At 36.6% G+C, this 16,315-nt stretch overlaps 1 protein-coding gene across 1 annotated transcript in view; it reads left to right on the top strand.

Annotated features, from left to right (window-relative positions):
- LRP1B (LDL receptor related protein 1B) overlaps positions 1-16,315 on the top strand; it is a 1,301,643-nt gene that overhangs the window by 1,052,124 nt on the left and 233,204 nt on the right. Inside the window, exons 51-54 of the mRNA XM_040971988.1 lie at positions 4,013-4,141; positions 7,132-7,254; positions 12,593-12,733; positions 13,923-14,110. Coding sequence (XP_040827922.1) covers positions 4,013-4,141; positions 7,132-7,254; positions 12,593-12,733; positions 13,923-14,110 — 581 coding nt within the window. The remainder of the gene's footprint in view (positions 1-4,012; positions 4,142-7,131; positions 7,255-12,592; positions 12,734-13,922; positions 14,111-16,315) is intronic.

Here is a 16,315-nt window from a genome sequence, read left to right as displayed (position 1 = left end):
ATGACCTGTTCATTTGCTTTGACAATTTCTTGTTTAGATTGTTTGTTTTGCTGTTGAGTTTCTTGTTCTCTTTAAAATGCATGCTATATATAATGCATTCTCTATATAATAAAGAGTTTAGATTTTAATCCTATATCAGATAGTTACATAGTTTTCAAGTATTTTCTCCCATTCTCTCAGTTAATTCTTCAGTGTGTCAAGTGATTCCTTTTCAAACATTTTAACAGATAGTGTATAAGAGATTATTAGGTGAATTTCCAAAGGAGTGAGAAAAGTAAGGAAGCGAATTGCTATGTATCCATTGTAATTTCCAGGAGAGGATTGCATAAAAGGCATAGACTCTGACATCCTTCAGAGTTGAGTTCCTTATATGTGTGTTTTTCCAAATCTTTGGTCATAGAGAGCTTTACTTTATTCCTTACTTCTCTATTCTTTATTAAGTGGATTTGAGAACATTTATTTAGATAATTATTGTGTTCACCCAATTTAATCAATGTGTGCTCTGTAAGTTTATTTCCAATTATTTGTGCTTTATTTTTCATGCTTTTCTCCTTTTATTGAAATACTGTTTTTAACAATCAGTGTTGTGACATTAATAAAAAGATTAAGATCATAAAATATCTGCTCCCTTGATATCAAAACATTGATTATTTAACTTTAGTCTGTATTTTATATAATTTTCAGCTTATAACACTAGCATATGTTTCCTTAGGCCAAATATTAGCTGTTACCTGAACCCAGTATGTTAATGAAAGAAAATAACTTCACAAATAAGTTATCTCTGTGGTTTCCAAACTTTATGACACAAACATCTTACTCAGACATTTATTGATGTTCTTTCTCTATTCTTACACCTCAAAAATACCCTGATCTTAGCTACAAAGCATTCATTCTTTATAAAGGCAGATTCTTCCTTAAGATATCAAGGATCTCAATAGACTAGTTCAGCTTCAACTTTTATTACTTTTTTTATTTGAGAAATAGAGAAAGTAAGAGAGAGAAAGAGAGAGAGAGTGGGAGAGAGAATCAAATGATCTCTGCCGAAACCACAGGAACCCAAAGTGCAGTCCAGGCCTCCCCTGTAAGTGAACTTGGTCATTTTATCCATCGTATGTTTCCTTCAAGCTTTATATTAGAAGAAAACTAAAAATGAGAGGTTGAACCAGGAAATGAAGCTCGGTGTTCCAGAATGGGATGTGGAAATGTTAATTGGCATCTTACTATCTAGACTTAATTCTTGTCCAAATGCTCCATTTAACAGATTAAAAATTCAAAATTCAAGAGATTAATAAATTTACCTAATGTCACTCAGCTAATTGGTGACCGCAAAAATAGAACTTGAATTGATTTTCTAAAATTGCAAATATGATATGTAATTCCACCAGTGTATCTTCCTTCTCCCTTGGCATTCTTTTACCACAATAAGATAATGTGTCTTCAAATAACAGTGCCAATTATGAAGTGATACTAGTTTTTTCTTTGGCCATTTTCTTTCAAAATTGATTATAATGTTTTGGCACATCCTTAACATAGATTCTGGGGAGTATAATTAAGAGTGTCAGACAATTAGCTGAAAAAAAGTCTTCTGTCATTTCATTGCTAGAGTTATCTTTGAATTTCCCAGTCACAGCCTCATTTTAGAGTTCATGAAATTCACACACTAGTCTTTCCAAGGTCACACAGAACTACATCGATGCACTGCCAGATCAGTGCTATTTCTAATGCGCTACGTTGAGAAAAAATTCAAGTGATAATATGAGTGTAGACAAGATTTGCATCAATCATAATTTGATGCAAATAATGCTGCTGTTTTTGAAGAACTTCAGTTCAAGCAATAAAAATATTATAGGAATTCAACATTGAATTAAGAATAAAATATTGGAGTGATACCTCATCAGCTAGTAGAGAGAGAGAAGAAATACTAAATAATTTCTGTGAAAACAATTTTGTCGTTGAGTATATTAATGGCATAATAAAGAGCAAGAACTATGAATAGGTTTTTAAATAAAATCAATATTTATCTAATAAAGTATTGTCCCATTTCTTTCAGGGATAGACATATTTCCATTAAATTCAACCAAATAAGCAAATTTGAATTATCATAAGGACTTTTCACCATTTGTCTGCCATCCTATACTTTAGGTTGAAATGTATATCAAAGACAGACCTACTAATGTTGAAAAAGATCACTAACAGATTTCAGTGTATCACTACAGGCTGCCCAAATAGAAAACATTACAATGAAATTGTTTTCTGCTCAGAACATCTCTATGCATGGGAGAGTGTTTCGAAACTGATACCTTCCGTCAATCTAGTCAGCCATATTTTTCTCCTTGACATATTGTTATATACATTTTCTGGACATCAGTTCTGGATTGTTCATGGATATTAGAAAGCAAAAAATTTTTTTAAAGATTTATTTATTTTTATTTCAAAGTCAGATATACAGAGTAGGAAAGACAGAGAGAAAGATCTTCCGTCCAATGATTTATTCCCTAAGTGACCATATTGGCCAGTGCTGAGCCAAGCCGAAGCCAGGAGCCAGGAACTTCCTCCAGGTCTCCCACATGGGTGCAGGGTCCCAAGGCATTGGGCCATCTTCGACTGCTCTCCCAGACCACAAGCAGGGAGCTGGATGGGAAGTGGGGCCGCCGGAATTAGATCCAGCACCCATATGGGATCCCAACATACTTAAGGTGAGGACTTGAGCTTTTAGGTCACTGTGCCAGGACCAGAATGCAACATTTTTAAGATGGTGCATAGTGGACTCTGTGACTGTGTCCCTTAAGAAATATTATCTATGAACAAATAAGTCAAGGCTCTTCCACCCTCAACCCCACCAAAACATTTTGTATCTGTATACAAAGGCTAGGGTAACGTCATGGCATTGGGTCATTTAACATACAGTTATGCTCATCTTATGTAAAGAAATTATGGACTACTTATAACTATTGGAATTTACAGAGTAAACAAGATATTTTTTGTTTGTTTTATGCTTTTGAAAACCTCTTTCTATGACTAAAGGGACATTGAACGAGTAGATCAAAGAAGGGGTAGATTCTGTGGGTTAATTATACAAAAGCCAGGGGAACATGCATAAATGTATTCTTTGCAGCAACAGAAGGTGTGAAATAATAATAAATAAAGCTGCTTCGAAGTCAGAAGAGTTTTGAGCTCCCAGCTCAGCAGGTGCAATCCTGTACGGTCTGTGGTATTCTAAGGTTTTCACTTCTTCTGAGCTTCAGTTGCATTTTCTGTAAAGTGAAACTAATTCTATCTAATGGGATCATTGCAAGAATAAAATAAGTCAATCTACTAAGTGCTTAGCACACATGAAGCAACAATCAGTGCACTTTCAGATCCAGCATTGCAGAATAGCAAGTAAAACAACCACCTGCAGCTCTAGGCTCTGGTCCATTCCCAGCTGCTCCACTTACTGACCAGCCCCCTGCCCATGGCCTGGTAAAAGCAGTGGAAGATGGTCCACATGCTTGGGCTCTGCCATCAACATGGTAGGTCCAGATGAGGCATGTAGCTTCTGACTTCTATTTGGCTTAGCCCTGCTCTTTACAGCTATATGCTGAGTAAGAAAGTGGATGAAAGATCTCTCCCTATGTGTCTGTAACTCTTTCAAATATATAAATCTTTCTTTAAAAATGGGCATTTGTCATCTTTATTGCTATGTTTTTAATTATTATCTTTGTAGGTTTAAGCCTTGAAAATATTATTTCCATTTTCTCATCATTCTATGAAATTCCTATGCCTTGCAACATTTTAAGATTTTCTTCCATAGAGCTTTATGATATTTAACACTTGAAATTAGGACAGAATGCATTCTTAGAGGGAAATGTATAGACATCAATAAGCAAAGCATCATATATGGTGGCTCCAAATAATTTCAGTGTCTTTTTAGTAAGCCACATTCCTCCACTTTCTTCGCTTTAGTTAGGAAGTGTCGATACTGTCTGGCAGATGCAGAGTGGTCTTCACGGAGTTTTTCCTTTGGTTTTAGGTGCTATAACATGTGCTGCTGACATGTTTAACTGCCAGGGCTCCCATGCCTGTGTGCCCCGACAGTGGCTTTGCGATGGTGAGAGGGATTGTCCCAATGGAAGCGATGAGCTCTCCACAGCAGGCTGCGGTATGGACACGTGCACGTGCTGGGTCTGTGCATCAAAGAAAACTGCTCTAGCATCTCTCACTTGTTCTTTACTCATAATATCACATTTTTCTTTATTTTTCTAATCCCGATTCTCATACATAGTACTGGATTCAGTCAGGGGGAATGTTGTTATCTGTGGAGTGCAGCAGTCTCTGTAGCCACTGTTCGGAGTGTTTTAAATGTGCACAGTGGGATTACCCATTTAAAACCACCTGGATGACCACTGATTTATCACTTCACTGTTAGTAGATAGTAGATCCACGCAACATGTGTAAGAGTACAATACATTTGTATTTTCCATAGCATTTTCCAACTTTACCTCTAACTCCAAGCCCAGTCCCCTTGAAGGCTTTTGATTGCCTATTCCAGATACTCTGTAAATGACTGCTCTGATCCTAGATAACTACCGATCATGAGGTCAGTAAACACCTATTAGTCCTACAGATAGAGTATTAACCTATGGGTCAAGTAAAAATAGTACAGCTTCTAGTTCAATGAAGCTGAGGGATCAGAGGACACCTTTAAAGGTCAGGCAATTTGCTAAATTTCTGACACTTGTTCTCAAGAAATTTTCAGGGGATTATTCAGTAGTAAAAATGGAGATAAATTCCTCTGCATGATCAGGAGGATGAAGATGCAGATTATTTGAAAGCAGATCCCAAGGTCACATAAGGTACCTGTTCCACTGAGCAATGTATCAAAAATACTGCTGTGACTTCTCGATAAGAGGAATTCTGCCAGTTATTTCCCACGCAGCTTACCCTCGTGACTTTCAATCTCTGTTTGCAGCTGTAGTGTGTGTGTGTGTGTGTGTGTGTGTGCGTGTGTGTGTGTGTAAACGTGTGTGGGTGTAGATTCACTAATATTATAGCAGGTGAAAAATAAACAGAAAACCTTGCTGCACCTTTTCCACAAAGAACTCATACTGTCTTTGTATAATTATTCACTTTGAACTTAAAACTGATATGTCTGTCTGTAGAGGTCAATGGGGCCATGGAGAGCTGTCTAATAAAAGATTACCCTTCAATGCAAGGAACCAGATGGTCCCAGTACGGTTTTGCTATTGTAGCAAGTTAACACTTTGGGAGGCATATTAGCACTTTTCGGACCACATGAGTAACATTAAGCAAATTATGCTAAAGTGCAGCAAGTTGTACTCAAGTGACTGAAAGTGTTAATGTTAAATAAATTGCTGGTATTTTAAAGAATAATTCAGATTTGGCATTGCTATAATTCATTTGACTTGCACAAGCTCTTATCGTATCTGAAGTTAGAGGCATTATTAGTAACTTAGAATATTACTTTTGTAATAATAGACATATTTTCATACCACAAATTTTCATGTTTCAGGTGCCTTCCATATAGTCGAACAAAACAGTATGCTGAAAATAAATTACATTTAATTAAAATAAAAGAGCACTTTCTGTTTTACGTACTTAAAGCTCTATGCCCGTAACTACTGAAGCAAAACCAAATATTGTTATGCTCATGGATTCAGAGACAGTTTGTCTAAGGGCTAATAAGCATGGCCAATAATAAGTATAATCTCTTAAATATTGGCATATATTTATGAGGGGCTTCAAAAAGCTTATGGACAACTCAAGTGGTGTGTGTGTGTGTGTGTGTGTGTGTGTGTGTGTGTGTTAGGTCATTGCAAAGAATGATGAGAAATTCTAGAAATATCCTTGAAAGTTTTTAAAAAGAAAAGCAGAAATGCTATTGGAGTGTTGAAGTTCACAGAGAATAAAGGGAAGAGACGTTTTTAGAAAGACATGGAGGTGGGAAAAATTCAGGTCATCTACATTTTTTTCAAGACCCCACTGTGCATTTTTTTGTTAAAGACTTTTTTTGTTTACATTCTTGGAATCCAGTAGTGCTACAGTGAAGTGTTTTGGAGGAGCCTCCGGAAAGAATTTCTATCTGGATGTACTAATTAGTATATGAATATATGCATTGAAAATACCATTTTGAATTTTTTTTAATACTTAAGATAAAAATATTTGTTTTGTACTATCTAGTTAAGAAATGGGAGCAGATAAACTTTATTAGGTATATTAAACAAATAAAGAAACAGGTGTTCCAAGGAGAGATATGGCTTCTTCAGAATAAAAATATGAAGTAGTAGTATCTGCAATATGTTTCTCTTTCCAATTTTCTACATAACATACAGTAAACTATTAAACTTACAATATCCTTGAGTTTGGTCCTACCACAACATTTGCTATTTAAATGTCAGAAAAGGAAACTGAGAAGCTTAACATTATCCTCTTAAGCCATTAAATTCTGTGTGTAGTGTTGAGAGTCATCTTTCTGGCCATGCCTTCTTACTCATTTGGGTTAGACATTTTCCCCACTGGTCAAGGGACTCAATATAGTGCCACTGTCATTGATCAGTTTTCCTTAAGGAAGGATGGTCAACTTCATTAATCAATGCTTAATGTCCGTGTAATAGTTACAGTGGAGTACATTGCAATGTTTCATGATTTTGACCTTTGCCTAATGCCCCAGGCTTGAACTCACCCTAAAGCTTTATGTTTGTTGGGAAATAATTATTTTGACAACATCCATGGTGTCATTTTCATGATAAATCTTACCACTTGATAGCTTTTTTACTCCATTTTTCACAAGTAACAAAAATTCTTATTGCTATAGGCATTATTATAGGCATGCATGGAGGAAGAAAATTCAGCTATAGCTTTAAATAAATCTTTTTTTCATATGGTTGTTTCAAAAACATTGTTCATCCAACATATCAGTTGTTACATAACTTGCAGTTTCAGGACCACTTTGGAATAGTTGAATTTATAAAGATAGATAGATAGACAGATAGGTAGATATATGTTATCTGTTGTAGTGAACATTAAGACAATGAATTATTCTATGCAATATAACCCGTCTTCAAAATGTCTGATAGAATAGAGATAAAATGAATGCTCATGTAACTTTTTTTTTTGCAATGTCTTTCTTAGCTCCCAATAATACTTGCAGTGAGAATACTTTCATGTGCCGTAATAAAGTATGTATTCCCAAGCAATTTGTCTGTGACCATGATGATGACTGTGGCGATGGCTCTGATGAGTCTCTGCAGTGTGGTGAGTACCACTCAGCTTCACATGACATGCACTCTTAGACTCATAATAATTTACATGGACTCAAGAGATTAATTAATATAGCAAAGACCTCTCTCAATGTCACTAGAAGGTAATAGATTCCATAATATGCAGGTGGTAACCTGAGATTGTTTTAAGCTCTATTTGAATACACCATTATTTGGGGCCAGCACAATGGCTTGTATGGCTAATCCTCTGTCTACAAGCACCAGCATCCTGTGTAAACACCGGTTCACATCTCAGGTGCTCCACTTCTGGTCCAGCTACCTGCTTATGTCATGGAAAAGCAGCGGAAGATGGTCCAAAGTCTCAGGCTCTTATATCCACATGGGAGACCCAGATTCCTGGATTTGGAATGGCTCAACTTCCAGTGTTGAGGCTATTTGGGGAGTGAAACAATGAATGGACAATGTCTCCCTCATTCTTTTTCTCCTCCTCTCTTTGAATCTGCCCTTCCAGTAAAAAATAAATCTTTTTGAAATGTACCATTATATGGAAATTGTGCCTATTTGTAATACTTTTGTCATTAGTGATATTGGAAAACATTTATAAAAGTTTCTTTCGCTTGAGGTATTTTCAAATTTAAAGACAACATATTCCTAACTTCTTCAATCTTATAGCCAAATAAAATATTTGAGACAAAAGTACAATTCAGAAATCACAAGAAAACTATATTTCATTGTACATATATAATGACAAGTTAAAATTAATATTATCACAATATATCATAAAATTTCAAGTGTTATTTCCCCAATAATAATGCACATTGGAAATAGATACATAATTTTTTGAATGAATATTAATGTGTTAAACATCCCATGTTGAGGTTGAAATGTTAAAAATATCTTATCAGAAAGATTGACTTATTTATTTTAAAAATTAGCTTTACAAAGAGTGGGAGAAACAAAAGATGAGAAAGAGGGATCTTTTATCTGCTGGTTAACTTCATGGATGACCACAGTGGCCAGGGCTAGGCCATACTGAAGCCAAGGGCCAGGAGAGCCATTAAGGACTCCCTTGCGTCCATCAACTGCCCCAAACATTTGGACAATCATCCTCTCCTTTTCTCTGGCCATTAGCAGAGAGCTGGAGCAGCAGTGGAAAATCTGGGATGAGAACTAGCGACCATATGGGATGCTAAGTGATGTGCTAATTTTGCAAGCAGCAGTGTTACAACACTTACAGCATGAAATTGAATTTTTTTGTGGACCTTTTGTTTTTTGTAGAATAATTGTGTACTTCATATGTGCATGGGAGGACATACTCGTATTTGTCTCTTCTGTATCCTGTCTGTGGCTTTAATCTCTGATACGAATCCCAGTGGATACCAGTTTTTGTTATGGCTATTTCACCAGCATGGTGTGTATTCAATGTGTCTTACTGTAAAGGCTACATCATAAGATCTAAATTGGAGGCTAAGTTATGCCTGCCCTGCAGATAACACTTCCCTCAGATAAAACTTTATTTGGCTAATATATAGGCATAGATATAGATACATAAAATATATAGAGAGATCAAGATATATATATAAATATATATTTTTAATGATGAAAATCATATATTTAGAATTAGAAAACTGGATGCAGTTTAAGTGGTCCCAGTTGGTGACATCCAGAGCATCAAACCGGGAGGCAGTAACATGTACGCCTTTTCTCTGTCAATTCTGATCAAGGTGTTGATTTCAGCCATATCAATGCCATGGAGCTGTTGCATGGCTGGTCTGATCTAGTGCCTGGCCTGGACATCCACAATGGACAGGAGTGTGCTATTTCCTTGTACCTTCTTCATAGCACATTCTATGGTCAGGGAAATCTTGACGATGGCATAGTGGTCAGGTTATTGTCTCATGCAGGCACTCTTCTGAGGGTGTTTGGGCTGCCTCTGTGGGCACAGTCTCTTGGGGCACGGAAAGATGAGTGATCTGCGGGTCTTATCGTGGCTGTGTGCACCTTTCAGCACTGCCTGCTTGGCCTTCAGGACTTTTCCATTGGCTTTGGAAGAGGCAGGAGCTTCCTTCTTTGCCTTCAGTGCCATCTTGGTGAAAAACAAAGTGTACTAATATGTTACACAGGAATAAGAAATGTGATGTGTGGGATTAGACTTAAGAAACTAATTTGGAGCAGGGCGGAGGGGAGGCAGTTAGGAATAGCAATAAGCAATATTAGAGGAAATAGTATTTCAGTGCTAGAGACCTGGTGTGGTGTCTCCTAGCATAAGCTCTGGAGTCAGAATCCTGTCTCTGCCCCTTATTAGCTGTGTAACAAATACATCCAAATATTTCTAAGTCAATGTGGCGGCTGAGTAGTGGCGAGTGTGTTTGTGCCGTGTCTCCTCCTCTCTCTTACTCTGCCTTTAAAATATGTAGAGTCAGTCTTTTTTTTTCCCCCTTTTTTAAAGTTAAGTTACAGCCAGATTTCCAAAAGCCTGGATTTGTACATTTTGAAATAAGAGAATAAAATATGACAATCAAATATATGCTTAGATCTATCCATTTCAGTAGTTCAGAAAAAAATACTGCCCTAAGGGAGAGTAACATAGAATGTTGCTATGAGAGTTGTGATGATTAATAATGCAATTCTGAACAAGTTTTAGAATGGTATAATGGAAGTTAAAGAATGTGTCAGAATTCAAGAACATTTGGCTGTTAAAAGAGAAGTTCTTTCTTTGATGACTTACTTGGTGGATGGCTTTGCTGCTCTTGGAGGCCAGCAGTTAAGGACCAGTTCTGGGGGCCTGGTGCGGTAGCCTAGTGTATAATATCCTTGCCTTGCATGCACAGGACCCATTTAGGCACTTTTTTTAATCCCAGCAGCACCACTTTTTATTCAGCTCCCTGCTTGTGGCCTGGGAAACCGTTAAGGACAGCCCAAAGCCTTGGGATCCTACACTTGCATGGGAGGCCTGGAAGAAGTTCCTGGATTCTGGCTTTGGATTGGCTAAGCTCCACCCATTGCATCCTCCTGTGGGTTGAATCAACAGATGAAGATCTTCCTCTGTTTCTCTCCTCCTTTCTGTATATCTGACTTTCCAATAAAAACAAACAAATCTTTAAGAGAAAAAAAAAAAAGGACCAATTCTGATGTGAATGAAGAACTTGTTTTGGACTTCTGGAATATCAACATGTTAATCAAAGAAGTTCATAAAGTTTTGTAGTTTTTATAATTAGATCTTAGAGACTAGAAGTACCATATGAGTAAATCAGATTAATTTGATGGCCATTGCATAAAGGTCACATTCAAGGTACAATGAGGCATGATAATTCCTACATGCAGTAGAAAGGAAGAGAAGAAAATCAGATTCTGAGGAACTGAAGTGAGGACTTGAACAGTTTCAAGTCAAGTAGAAGTGAAATTCTTAAAGAGGGAAAACCCTGCAAATTGGATTATCAGCGTCAAGCCCAAGAATTATCTTTAAAAGGTAGCCTGGCTGGCATCATCAAATGCTGTAAAAAGCATGACATGGATATGAATATGCGACATCATTGAATCTGACACTTGCCATTTGGTATCTGTTATCTCCAAAAGGAAATTGATTCTGTAGATGATGCACAAAAGTGATTGATCCAAGACCAACTGGTGACAAGAAAAGGGACACAAGCTTAGACAATAAAGAAAAGAATGAACTGTGTGGCAGAACAGTGTGTAGGTAAAGTCTGTCCTACTGTTTCCAAGAAGAAGGAGATATTCAAATATGCTAAGAATTTCAATTAAGTATATGGTTTTAAATTACTTTTTTGTTGAAATTTTAGCTGTAAGTAATAAAATTTTTTAAAAGCATATTTATTTATTTATTCAGAAGTCAAAGTTACAGGTGGAGAGAGAGAAGAGGATAGAAATATCTGGTATCCGCTGGTTCACTCAAGCTGACATTCAGCCAGGCTGAAGCCAAGAGACAGGAACTTCCAGGTTTCCTATGTGGGTGCTGGGGCCCAAGCACTTACGCTGTTTTTCCCAGGCTGCACAAAGGAAGTTGGATCAGAACTGGAGCTGCTTGGACACAAATTGACACTCAAATAGGATGCATGTATTGGACATGAGTCTACCCACTATACACATTGTCAGCGACGCTCATAAAATACCATGTCTGGGTCCCAGAACAGTAGTTTAGTGGCTAAAGCCTTCGCCTTGCACATTCCAGGATCCCATAGGGTGCTGGTTCCTGTCCTGGGTGCTCTACTTCCCTTCCAGCTGCCTGACTGTGGCCTGGAAAAGCAGTTGAGCAAGGCCCAAGGTCTTGGGAGCCTGCACCCATGTGGGAGACCCAGAAGAAGCTCCTGGCTACAGAATGACTCAGCTCTGGCCACTGCAGCCACTTGGGATGTGAGTCAGTGGATGGAACATTTTTTTCTCTGCATCTCCTTTTCTCTGTGTATCTGCCTTTCCAATAAAAATAAATGTTTTTTTTTTTTTTTAAAAGCCCACTTCTCCCAAAAGTAAAGCATTTGCCAGAACTTATCAAAAAGTTATAGAAATGTTTTTTATTGTTGTTGTTGTTGTTGTTGATTAACTTAAGATCCATTCTAGAAATAATTATTGAACATAAAATGAGTTTTACTTACAAAGTCATGGCCATTAACAAAAATGGGATTATTTTGTAATTTGAGTAAAGCTTTTTAATGATTCTTAAAATCAATATATAGGATTGCTATGATAATATCGGGGCTTATTATTCTGTAAATTGACTTTTAAATCTTTTTCATTTTAGCATATTTACACTTGAATCCTGCTGATAAAAACTAAGCATAGCATTACAGCTTATAACAATTGTCATCTTAGCTCAGGAACATTCCATCCATATAGATCCTGGCACTATAGCTCACAAAACCTAGCCTTTAAAAATATATCCTAACAGCTTTTAGTTTTGCTTTCATTTGAAGAGAAAACATCAGAACATAAATAATAGGTAAATAGAGGTGATATACCAAGTGGATTGCCTTCTTGTTTTCTCACGATGGAGAAATGAAGTGACTTTGTTTCCAGTTTTATTTTCTGCAGGTTAAATGCATTTCCATATCATCAAGATTTGATGCAAAAAGACCACTGAACCAGAAAGAACTGAAAATTATTTCCCATTGAGGGGTTATAGCAGCCTGCATGATTAATTAGCTCTAAGTGTGTGCTGAGTTGATGCAGTGTCACTGAATACTTTTTTTTGTTTTTTGCTTTTGCAGATTTTATTTGTATTTTTTATAAATTTTTATTTTTCATGATAGAGTTGCATAGGCTCAGGGATTTCCTCTACCACCATCCCCAACCCTCCCTGTCCCTATTGATTTCCCCCGCATTATTACAGTTTTTGGGTTGTTTCTTTTTGTCTATAGGGTACCGACAGTGTAGTGCTGAAGAATTTAGTTGTGCGGATGGGCGATGTCTTTTAAACAGCCAATGGCAGTGTGATGGAGACTTCGACTGCCCTGATCACTCTGATGAAGCACCTTTAAACCCAAAATGTAACAATGCAGGTAAAGTATATATGATACTATGTTTCTGCAAAAGTGTTTTATTTTTTATTCTTGTTTTAAAAAAATAATTGTTTCTTAATGGCAAAGCCGGGACTCCTTGTCTATCTAGTGTGACATTAGTAAATGGAAACACAAATGTATTAATCAGTGTACTATTTCTATACAGGATTCTAATCATGCATGTTTTGGGGCTAGTTTTGGAAATATGAGCCTATGCAAAAAATATGAAGAATTAGAGAACTGATTGCAATGAATCTGTGACCCTGCATATGCCTTAAAACTCATTATTCTCAACCTAATATTTGATATGTAGACAATTTCCCTGTGAGGACCAAAATTGAAATTTTAAACTTAAAACTAGTTGAGATTTATTGCCATCTATGCATAGCCAAAATGAAATTACATATCATTTGAACTGATACATATGCTACAAATACACAAACATGCGTACACACACACACACACACACACACACACACACACACACACACACAGGCTGTGTTTGCTAACTTTCTCATCGTTGCTAAATATTAATTGCCATCTATGTTAGAATATACTCAATAACGTTTTTCTTCTATAGTTTACATGCTAATAGGCTTTCTTTTGGCATGTATAATAATGAGTATAATAATGAGTACTTTCAAGTCCTCTAGTTTGAATCGCTACAAAATCTGAACTCCTTTCGTAGCTATATTTGGATCAACTATAATTCACCGACGAAGTCCTTTTTATGCCCTGACTTAAAAATGTGACCATTATATCACCAAGAAGAAAAAGAATTCAGGAATATCTTTCTATTCCAGCTTCTTAATTTTTAGTGACATGTGTTTTCTCAGAGACCTATGGCCTGAGGGAAATGTCAAACTATCATTATTCTTTTGAACTTATTCTTCCAAATATGTATGAGACAGAAACAGTCCATTAACTTTACAGTAGATGCTTATTTTGATTGTTAATTTCCATATTAAAAAGCTCAGTGTACAATGAATGCTGAACACTAATATGCAATTTGCCATTGGTTTTCTGTCATTTATGTATAAAATGGCATATTAAATATAAAACATTAATGTACACATTATTTATTAAGTGTTTGACAGATTAATTCCAAATTTGCACATATTTCCAACAATTGTAGTTGAAAACAATGGCATGCTCTTTATATTCCATTTGTTTTATTTTCTTTTTCCAGAACAGTCATGCAACAGTTCATTTTTTATGTGCAAAAATGGCAGGTGCATTCCCAGTGGAGTTCTTTGTGACAATAAGGATGACTGTGGCGATGGTTCAGATGAGAGAAACTGCCATATAAATGAATGTTTGAGTAAGAAAATCAGTGGATGTTCTCAAGATTGCCAAGATCTCCCAGTTAGCTACAAGGTAAGTACTCCTAAAACAGCAAATTATGTAATACAGTTGGGGATTATGAAAATTGTCTATTCCAACATAATTGTAAAATATAAAAGGTATCATAATAACTAAAAGGTATACATAATAAGTAAAACTATTTCAATGGAGAGTGTTTGTATAAGGAAACCATCATGAGCATGTTACACATAAGCTGTAGAGCACAGATAGGAAAATGGAAGCTCAAATAATTTTTAAACATATTCACAACATAAAAAACAAAGTAAGCAAAGGAATAACATTATTCAGGGATGATATTGAAATTTAAAACCTTCATAATTACATATATAACATTAAAATGTCCACTCCTTCATTCTATGTATTTTAAGTATATCTTTTTAGTGGAATGAGATAACGGTTACATATCAACAAGAAAGAATGAAAACAGCATGAATTATTAGACCTGAGTTGGGAGACACTTAAGAATAAATCATGATTAGTGTTTTAATTGCTAACTGCTGAACAGCTTAGTAGCTTAGCAGTACACGCTCCTGAAAAAATAGCTACTTTATTGACAAAACTGACCAAAATCATTTCTAAAACAACGATTCCAGTTTATTGGAAATATGTAGGATCTAATACAAAACTAAAATGTATTGTTGTAAATTAGGTGTAAAATTGGTTATTTAAATATATGGAAAACCCATTTTCAGCCATGCAATATAATTAGTGTTTTGAAGTGAACAATAGATTTATGCCAAACAGTAATAGGTGTCCTTTGCGTAAAACAGAGGCAGGCTCATGCTCACAAGGGCCGTTCAAGGGATAGCTTTCTGCATTAACCTAGGTCCAAATCATCCTGAATGTGGGGCTATATTAAGAGCAATGTTAAAAAAAATGCCAGGCCACTGGTGTATGCGAGGGCCGAGTATGTGCTGGGCAGAAGTAGGTTGAACTGCAAAACCCATTGGTTCCAGTGGAAGTCGGAACTGAAAACAGAACCAACCCAGCAATTGCAACCACCAACTGATTGGGGCGATGGACTGTGCCAGGCCCTGTACTTGCTAGCACATACAAGAATCTGGTTTGAGCACACCTCAGACAAAGTTTCTCTGGAGATCTTCCCAATCAAAATGCTGGACTCAGAACCCTAACCAAGAAAAGAGAGAAGACAGAACAGGTCAACCAACCATCTCAGCTAGGATGGACTATGTCAATCAGTGGATTCCTCAAGGATCTTATAGTGCTTGGAGTGGCAAGAATGGCAGCGATTCATAACTGTTGAAATAGCAAAACTACTTGAGCAAGAACCTCAGAGCATGCCCTATATCTGGGACCTGGGGAGGGTGGGAAATTGAGTGGGCCTTCTCCCTTAATACCCCCCCTTTAAACATGAAGGAAACAATATGGAAAAAATACTAGTCTTACCCACTTTCCTGTAGCCCTTGAACCTTTTTACCCTAAAAAAAATAAAATAAGAACAAAACAAACAAAAAAATTGCCAGGTACCCAAATTTTTACTTTCAGAAGTATAGCCGATTATAAGAACTTGTGTTTCTGCCTAGAAAAATGATTAGCTCTCTGTACTCAAATCAAGGTAAATGAAGTACCAGGTAAAATAAATAACATTCCTAGCCTGGGTTGTTTTGTTCATTTATTTTTGTTTCTTTTTTTAAAGGCACATTTTGCAAAGAAAGAAGAAAAGACAGATCTTCCATTTGCTGGTTCACTCCCAAAATAGTCCCAATGGCCAGAGCTTAGCTGATTCAAACCCAAGAGAGAGCAAGGAGCTTCTTCCAAGTCTACCACGTGGGTGGAGGACTTGGGTCATGTTCCACTGCTTTCTCAGGCTGTATACAGGGAACTGGATCACAAGTGGTACAGCGAGGACACAAACTGGTGTCCGTATGGGATGGCAGTGCTTGTAGGAGGCAGATTAGCCTGCTAGGGCACTGCTCAGGCCCCAGTCTATATTTTTTAAAGAATAATTATTTAATTAATATTAATAAATGAATAAAATGTGGCAGAAAGGGACATTTTCAGACAAGTTCCAAATAACATAGTATGTAAAATAAATGAGGAAAATAGAAAATCATTGTTAAAAACACCAAGTTAAGGCTCGGCACAGCACAGACTTCCTGGCTGAAGTCTTCCCGTTGCATGCACCAGAATCTGCTTGTGGCCTGGGAAAGCAGTTGAGGAAGATTTCAGATCCCAAAAATACCTCCTGCCAAAAAA

This window comes from Ochotona curzoniae, unplaced genomic scaffold (assembly GCF_017591425.1).
Source record: "Ochotona curzoniae isolate NIBS_2020 unplaced genomic scaffold, NIBS_Ocur_1.0 contig_2210, whole genome shotgun sequence".
Taxonomy (NCBI): Eukaryota; Metazoa; Chordata; class Mammalia; order Lagomorpha; family Ochotonidae; genus Ochotona; species Ochotona curzoniae.
Note: the sequence above shows the minus strand (reverse complement) of the source record. Positions and strands in the feature narration are given on the sequence as shown.